General features: G+C 35.1%; 1 protein-coding gene across 3 annotated transcripts; it reads right to left on the bottom strand.

Moving 5' to 3' along the window:
• Window positions 1-447: 447 nt before the first annotated feature.
• LOC103319498 (MADS-box protein AGL24-like) lies at window positions 448-8,878 on the bottom strand. 3 transcript variants are annotated; one of them, XR_001677198.2, is made up of 10 exons: window positions 8,726-8,878; window positions 8,237-8,430; window positions 3,756-3,834; window positions 2,573-2,634; window positions 2,149-2,248; window positions 1,693-1,734; window positions 1,501-1,542; window positions 1,203-1,387; window positions 678-747; window positions 448-539 (listed from the first exon to the last, which is right to left on the bottom strand). XR_001677198.2 is itself a non-coding variant. In XM_008221047.3 (9 exons), the coding sequence occupies exons 2-9, from the start codon at window positions 8,422-8,424 to the stop codon at window positions 738-740; spliced, it is 708 nt and encodes a 235-aa protein (XP_008219269.2). In that variant the 5' UTR covers window positions 8,425-8,430; window positions 8,726-8,878; the 3' UTR covers window positions 556-737. The 3 variants fall into 3 exon arrangements, 2 of the variants coding, with proteins under 2 accessions (XP_008219269.2, NP_001280193.1); XM_008221047.3 differs by lacking the exon at window positions 448-539 and having other exon boundaries at window positions 556-747; NM_001293264.1 differs by lacking the exons at window positions 448-539; window positions 8,726-8,878 and having other exon boundaries at window positions 738-747; window positions 8,237-8,424.

An 8,878-nucleotide genomic window follows, 5' to 3' on the forward strand; every position in this document is an offset into this window, starting at 1 on the left:
CTAGGATTAAACAAGGAATTTAAATAGGAATATAACAAAGTTTCCAAAAAATTTAAAATTGGATTTCGGACTGCTAAACGATCTCGAGTGCCGAAAAAGCTCATATATCATGGCTAAGAAATGAGCTTTACTCATGACGCCGCTCTATTTGAATCGACGGGTCATGGACTTGATTCTGATTTCGGAAGTCCAAATATGCAGTTTCTCCAATTTACCCTTGCGCGCGCGTCTCTTCAACTCATTTTCGATTGCTTCCGTCATCTGTTCTATATCATTTCTTTTTTGTGGCCAATGAGTTGTCTTTTTCCCCAATATTCATGGCTAAATGAAAAACGAAATTGAACTCATTAATAAATTGGACAATTATTTCATATATAAGCTCTATGAGACATGATTGGAACCAGGCTCCAATCTACGACCCGCCCACCAAATGAGACCTTAGAATCCTTTAGTAAGGTTGGCCTATGCCGCTACATTGATAACCCAAGCAAATACAAAGTCCACAAGAGTCTCCAAGCAGGCTGCATTGATACAGAGTTCTAAAGACAATACAAGTCAAAGAGCAATATGTCAGCTTGCATAAAATACATAGGTTTAGATACAACACAAACCCCTCAATATTTTTCAATCTTGTATCGAGTTAAGACACACACACAATCACCGATATTTTACAATACCTCGATTTTCTTTATTTATCTTACACACATTCACAACCCTCCACTTCTTAACCAGAGAAATTATGGAAGCCTGAAATTCAGAGAAAATAAAAAGTGATAAGCTAATTTATTAAAAAGGTGAAGAGTAATTGAAATGCTATGAATGCAACTGCCCATCAACATCAACGTTTGTTGGTGAAGATATTTTAACTTGTATATGACTTTATGCAGGTTATGTTGTTCTAGTCTAGAGAGAGTGGAATACATTTCCTCCCTGTATGTTTTCAATAGCCTATTTCGTGTTGAGATCCTGCAACTGAAAATTTCTGTATTTTCGATAGAACAATGCGGGCAACTTAATTTTTATTTTATTTGAACCTCCATAATATGCAATAATGCTCACGATAATTCTTATAAGCCATCTCTTATTTTCAAAAACAAAAATAAAAATGTAAAATTTCGATGAACATATATGTGTAACATATATATATATATATAAAACATATAAATATCAAATATATAGCAAAGCAAAAGTAGCTAGCTCACCCCAGTTTGAGAGATAAAGTGACGTCGTCGGAGTCATCTTCAAGAGAGAGACTCGGAGCACTGTTGCAGGTGGTGGAGGTAGCAGATTCAGATGACATACCTTCTTCTTCTCCTCCACCACCAAAATTATTATTCAACCTCTCCGGCTTCATAAGCTCAGGTCCAATATTTCCTCTGAATAACATCTGCTATGCAAAAAAATACAAAATTATGAAAAAAATCACCCATTTTTTTCATTTAAAAACAAACAGAGAGAAGAATCCTGAAGAAATATGTACATGTTGTGGTTGTTGCTTACCCTCTGCCTTAGCTGTTTGTTGGCTTTTACAAGCTCAGCTCTCTGAAATTAGAGTCGGTGCATGGAAGAGAAAACCAGAGCAAAACTTGGTTATGATTATTGATGTTAATTTATATATATTTTTAAAATCCTGATTATTGTAAATAGTTGAAATTTGTTTTTCATTTACAGAGTACGTATTAATCGTCTAACCTTTCTTTCAAGTGCCATAATCTCACTCATAATCCGTTCGTCCTGAAAGGAATCGAACATTTGCAACGGTTTCAATCATTAAACCATTTAACTAACTTTCTTCAACAGTTTCGATCATTATGGGCCCGTTTGCAAGTGATTCTGGATAATTCAATAATCACTTTTATGGAGAATCACTTTTAGTGATTTTAAGTGTTTTTAGGAAGAAGCGCATATGAGGTGCTTCTCCCTAGAATCACATATGATGTGTTTCTCCCCAGAATCACATATGATGTGCTTCTCCCCAGAATCAATTAAAATCACTAAAAGTGATTATATGGAGAAGCACATGGAAGATGCTTTTTCCCAGAAATGATTCTAGCACATCCAGAATCACTCTTAAATGAGCCTTAAACCACAACACAGAGTGATGCCTTAGCACCATGCTTACTATAAAAGAAATTAGCTAGGGCAGACCTTAGTTTCAATCACACGGCCAAGGCTTGCATCCACCAGTTGTTCTAACTTCTGCAACTCATCAAAATTCAGCTCTTCAAGATCCTCTCCTTTCATCTGCCTGTTGCAAGCCAGTCCAATTTCAGCAGATACATCAAACGATATAATACCAGCTAAACAGCCACATATATCTTACAAGTTCATGAATGAAATAATTATAGGAGACTTTAGAAAAACACAAAGGAATGAGAAATTTTGTAAAATAAGTAAAAATAGACAAAATTACCCTTATTTATTTTTGGATTTCCTAAGGATCCTTTACATTTGCATGTCTTTGATTTGAAAGTTGAGAGGTTTTTCTGTTTTTTTTTTTAAGATTTGGCTTTTTCCAAAAGTAAAATATTTTTTTTTTAGCTAAAACCTAAATTTACTAATAATTTATTACCTCAGCTGGCGGCTCTTCTCCTTAAGTTCCTTGCTCAATCTGATGTGGTTTTCATACTCTGGCTAAAATGAGAAATGGAACCGTCATTTAGGTAATCTAATCTGTCTGTGTCACATGAAAAGCTTATAAACATCAGCCCAGAAAAGGAAACAAATTAAACATACGATTTCTTTATTTTGATAATGGAATCAAATGAATTACTTAAACCATCATTTAGGTCAGTCTAATCTTACTGTCACTTGAAAAGCTTATAAAAAATGGATTACAATTTTTTTATTTTGAAAATGGAATCAAATTAATTACTTAAATATTACAAGAACATAAACCTCAAATGCAACCTAACAAAGTGAGAGTTTGTCACCAATAATTAAAAATTAAAAGAATTTACTATCTTCCATGTGTATAATTAAAAATTTTAAATAAAAAAAAACACTTGGAACACAACTAACAGAAAAAGTAAACAATAAAAATTTGATTGACTGATAGTTGATGTCTATGTTCCAATTTTTTCATTGGCTAATTCTTATGCGGACCAAATTAAGTCCCATTAGAAATGGACTTGTCAAATCCACCTACATATATTTAGCCCAAGAGGCCGACCTGCTGCATGCATATATACATACGTCTAAGGGTTTCTTTTGGAGTGCTTATGCTGGGGTGACTAAAGTCACAAATGTCACCAAATAATAGTGACTGTTGCCACTTTTTTTTTTTTTTTTTTTGTAATGGAAGAACTTATGAGCAGACATACTTCCTAAAGAAGTAGTCCCAACCGAGCCTTAGTGTAACGAAAAAAATGATTTTTTTTGTCTTATGTTCAAACAATCAGAACCTTCATATGCTATAGAAATACATTTTGAAGGTCCAAAGTGATGTTCACAGAACATGTTACAATTAATTGCATAACAATTTAAAGGGGGGAAATGGAAGGACAAAACTTTCCTCTTTACACATAAGGAGGAACTCTTGGCTTCTATAGTGGCTCAATCACAAAATGACATGTGTCCTCTCTTTTTTAATTAAAAGTGAAAAGAAAAAAAGCAGTTTTGACAATGAAAAAAGAGAAGACACTTGTCACTTTGTAGTTGAGCCACAATATAAGATAAAAGGTGGAGTTCCTCCTTATAGATAAGGAGGGAAGTATTGTCTGAAATGGAAAAGGTAAATCATTAAACTCATTTACCTGCAACTCAATAGACCGTTCGTTAAATTTTTCACCACCATTTATGTGCACTTGATACCTTTCAATAACATCCTTCATACTTCACAACACAAAAGGAAAACACAATCAATTGGCATGTTCACTAGTGTAAGTTAGTAGACATAGAAGATCAAATTAAAACATGTGACAAAACATACATGAGAAACGAAAACAAAAAACAAAAAACAAAAAGGGAAAATAATTAACCCCTTATGAAAAATTCTGGTTTACAAACACAGAGGCACACTTCTGTCTATTTGCTTTTGTATGTACTATTGTTTGGTATGCTTCCTTTTAAGAAGCAGTATTTCAATAAGAGACCAATTTTAAGGAATATTCAGAGTTTTAATAATCTGTAATTTTTTTAGTACTAAATTTTTCTACCTTCGCTCACTGAGAGCAAGTATAATGAATGCCTTGCCTATTTCATTACAATTTATTACAAAAAATTACATCAACAGTAACAATGAAAAACAGAGGAACTAATTTACCCAAGGAAAAAATAATCTGACCCCCATCATCAATCAAGGTTTCATTCCATCATCACAAGTAAGATTTTTAAGATTTTGAAATCAAATTAACACGTTTATTTGAGATGTGGTCGTGTTGCAAGTAAAATCAGCCAAAAGGCCCAAAACTGATGCACAATGAGAACGTACGTTAAGCTATTTGCTGGCTGCATGCATGGCTGGCTGGCTGCATGGTTTGGTTACGCAAATCAAAACGTCAAGTAAAATTCCTCTCACATCAACTCTGGACCTCATTGCAATATGCTCTGAATCTTGTTATCTTTGGTTCGCCTCCTTTTTAGTCAGTGGATGGCTGAATCTATGCAGGCCATATATATATGCCAAACGTATTGGAAAAATATCACAGGGGTCAAATGCATTTTGCACCCTTGTGATATGACGCCAATAATACTAGAGATAATGTGTTCTAAAAACTAATAAAAATAATTGTATCATTACAAACTGTCACACCATTGATCTCGTTAGTATGTCAAGCTAATCGCAATTCTTTTTATGTGGCACTCTCTACACCCAAGTTTTCACTTGAACGCAAATTTGAAGGCACTTGAGCTATTCTCATCTCTCCTTACAGCAACTAAGTTAGAGTTAGTAAATAAGTTAGGGTTAGACAGATAAAAGGAATTACTAGCGTAATGATTCGTAACTTTGTGATTGAAGTTACCAATACTTTTTGGATGTATCAAGTCCAACTTTGGCTACTCATTCTATTGGACATGTTAGGACATGTTAGGAGAAAACCGATACTTCGAGAATGCTAACCACTTATTCTTAAAACCAAACATTCTTAAGATCGAAGTGTGTCAAGTGGAGAGGAGGAAAAGTAGTATGTTTATGGTTCTCGTATTGCGTAATTCTAACCTAGGGCACAACAACAGTCAATAACATTCGTCATTCACTATTAAACAATGACGAGTTAAAAGTACAAAATCTTTTGTAAGTTCCGGAGTCAATTAGGCCACACTGTCAAAGCCATATCCTAAGAAACAACCAAGTGACATAATGCCATGCCAATATCCCTACCGTTCAGTGCAATGGAAGAAGATAGCTACTACAAGACCCACTCGAGCAGGGACGAAACCCGACCTTAGTATTTCAAAAGTGCCAAGTGGAAGGGCTCAAGTCTAGTACTAATGCAGCGCCCAACGTTTGCTTTTGTCAAGACTTCGAGCCCTGACTGATACCAAGAATGTGTAAGACTGCATAATAGTTTATCGCTCAGGGAAAGGAAACAATGAACATATAGGTAAACTTTATCGAGGTATTTTGGGCAACATAGCATAAGTTTGACATCTTGAACAAAACTAGGAAGTCAAGTGCCCAAAGCAGCCAATATATTGCTAGTGAAGAGGGTCACTTCAAGTTTGAAAGTTCCTTCCCAAGGAATGTGGGATTGCAAAGCAGGAAGGGCAAGATCACTGAGATCTTGCCATTCCTCTGCACTGTGACCCCAAGAGGGGTTTGTATGAACAAAAACGTGATGGCCCAAACCCAAAGCGGATAATATCTTGCTAATGAAGCTGGGTCGTGACAGCTCTCTAGTGGTTTTAGAGAAGCATGCCCTTAAAAAAAACCCTACAACCTAAGTTTACATCCCGGACTACTTAGACGGATGCAATGGAAGTGGTGAAACCTACTAAAACGGGAAGAGGAATGATCTCCTAGGGAAGAAAACTTAGTGGAAGTGGCTAAGGACGCTTAGCACGTTAATATATACAATTTGATGAGAGTAAGAATAGACAACATATGCTATATCTTATGTTAAGATGTCCTCGCATATCAAGCCCTTAAGAGTTTCAAACATACAAATATAAATATAGCATCTCGAAACTTTAACTATATAACGAATCATTTGTTTTAGCATCATAGTTTTTTCGATGACTTTCGGCACATTATATATTTCGAAAACTCCGTATAATAGAACCAAGTAGAGAAATACTTTTCCAAACGTTTTAATATTGCTTTACTTGGAAACTTGGAAAAGTTTGAAAAATAATTTAAAGTAAAATCTAAGGCTAAAGCACGGCACTTTTATTCTTCTTCAGTTTTAATTGTATGTTGATTTCAGTAAAATCGTTTTTATAGTTTTTGTTTTTGTTTTCGTTTTTATAGTTTTGTGTTTGCTTCTAAAAATAGAAAATAAAAAAAATGAACAAACTAGTAGGTTCTGGAAACCTAGAAAATTAACTTTTAAATGAAAATTTCAATGGAATTTGATTAGAAATTTCATAATGACAAATGATTAGACCTCCACTTGTATATCAAAAGGGCCATTAGTATGCGTGTTTTGTTTTCTTTGTCATTTAATTTTGTTCTTCATTTGCATTTTCAAATTGTACTTTGAGAAAAGTGAAATAAGACCACCTTAGAGCATTCACAGTGGGGAGGTGTATATAGGAGTGTATGTTAAATATACACCCCGAGTCACCGGAATCGTCTCCAATGGGGAGATGTAAATATACATCACCACCATGAGGATGTAAAATAAAATGTATATTTACATCTATTTTTACATCCCTTACAAGCGGGACCCACCCGAAAAAAGAGAAGAAAAATGAAGAAAAGTCAACATAAAAGGTTGGGACTCACGGCTACACCCCGAATTTACACCCCATTGGAGTAAAAACATATTTACACGGAGGTGTAAAGATGATGTAAAGTGGCTTTACACTCCAATTTACATCCCCACTGTGGATGCTCTTAGAGGTGGTATTTCTAGTTTTTTTTTTAAATAATTTTTTTAAAAAAAAAACATAAATTATCAGCGCATCCTCCCTTTTTTTACTTCCTCTCATCTCATGCATGCACATATAATTATTTTTGTTGACTGAAAGCAAGCATGACCATATTTAAATTCTTATTCCATAGTTAACATTTCATTCTCACCCTCCTCCCTCTTTTTCCTTCCTCTCATGCATGCATTCATGGCAAAAACATGTTATGGTCATAGCTCCACCACCCATTGCCCTACTTGAGAACATGGGTGCATATTCCTGCTGAAAGTCTTCAAGGCTTTATGATGAATTCCCCAGTTATCATCATATCAACTTATTCCTAGTAAGAAAACTACAAATCATATAATTCAATGTCTGTAACCACATTTACGTGAGGAGACAGAAAGGACGCCTTTTCAAACACAACCCCCCTCTATCTTAAGTTTGAAGGATACTTTAATATTTATTAAAGAATATTATATATCATTTTATATGGTGAGACTATGAATCTAGTATAAAGTTTGCCGTTTGTGGGAATCGATAATCTAATTGGATTGATAATCTAGTATAAAGTTTGCCGTTTGTGGTCATACTGTGTCTAACATTCTTATTTGAGTGTATAATTGGATTGATAATCTAACATACTGTGTCTAACATTCTTATTTAAGTGAATAATTAAATTGATAATCTAACATAATGTGTCTCTCACAGGGAAACCATTAGTTTTAACTCCTTGGACGTGGACAATGATATTTTTCACCGTATAAGCCCCACCTAATATGATGAGATTGAAGCAGCAAGGATGAAAACATGGAAAACTAATAAAATAATGTTTCATAGAAGTTGTCTTAATCAAAAGTAGACTTTACTTTCCTTAAGTATATGGTAGGTAGTAATCGTCGAACTAGTTCCCTTGAAATACAATACAACTATCTAGCTCTCTCTCTCTCTCTCTCTCTCTCTCTCTCTCTTCCCTTTCTAGAAGCTTTCGGATTCTGCATTGTATTTTTCTTTACATGGATTTTCGACCAAAAAACAAACCATGGAATTTCAGGAAAGAACCAATATTTCCATAAAGACACTCTTCTCCTCCACCCTTCTCTCCCTCTCTCACTTACACAGAGAGAAGTCAAGTCAGAGTACAGAGACATCATGATGCATGATCATACCTAAACTGGTTATTTTTTCAAGGAAGGAAAAGTCAAAGAAGTGTTGCTGGTACCTTGAGCTTGAATAATCAAAAAGCTTGCCAGTAGCAGAAAAGATGACAACTGCCACCTCAGATTCACACAGAACAGATAACTCTGCAGCTTTCTTGAAGATCCCTCTCCTCCTCTTTGAGAAGGTCACTTGCCTTGCAGGCAAGTTGTCAATCTTCTTGATCTTGATCTTCTCCCTCATCATTTTCATCGTCCCCTTCAAAAAAATTCAAACCAACCACTTTTCACATATATTATGTTCATACACTCAAAAACTGCACAATATTTTCTGGGTTTCTTGTAAATTTTAAAGATTTAATGGCCCCCAGATCTAAGTGAATAAAACCCAGAAAAACCCACCAACCAATATAGGTCACAAGTTCACAACATGCCCAGAGAATACCAGAGCACAAAGGAGAAGAAGAAGAAGAAGAAGAAGAAGAGAAAGAGGGAAAACCATTAATTAATTAACTAATTAAATTCTGGGTTTCCTCTCTTTGTTTAATGTTTACCTTTGTCGGGGGGTTTCAGGGTCTGAAGCCAGAAAACGGAAGAGAATGAGAGAGAGGGAGAGAGAGAGTTGACTGCTGCTGCTGCTGCTGCTGCTGGCTGGCTGTTCAAGAAAGGGAAGAATTCCAAGGCAATCTTCCTTTTTATGGGAAAAA

This window comes from Prunus mume, linkage group LG2 (genome assembly GCF_029339155.1).
Source record: "Prunus mume cultivar Tortuosa linkage group LG2, ASM2933915v1, whole genome shotgun sequence".
NCBI classification, from domain to species: Eukaryota; Viridiplantae; Streptophyta; class Magnoliopsida; order Rosales; family Rosaceae; genus Prunus; species Prunus mume.

Excerpts from the sequence above, each read along its gene's own strand:
- LOC103319498 (XM_008221047.3), bottom strand. The coding sequence starts at position 8,424 with ATGAAAATGATGAGGGAGAAGATCAAGATCAAGAAGATTGACAACTTG. Across the intron at positions 1,735-2,148 it reads GCCGTGTGATTGAAACTAAG|GACGAACGGATTATGAGTGA; the intron begins GTCTGCCCTAGC and ends GATTCCTTTCAG. Across the intron at positions 1,388-1,500 it reads ACAAACAGCTAAGGCAGAGG|ATGTTATTCAGAGGAAATAT; the intron begins GTAAGCAACAAC and ends TTTGCATAGCAG.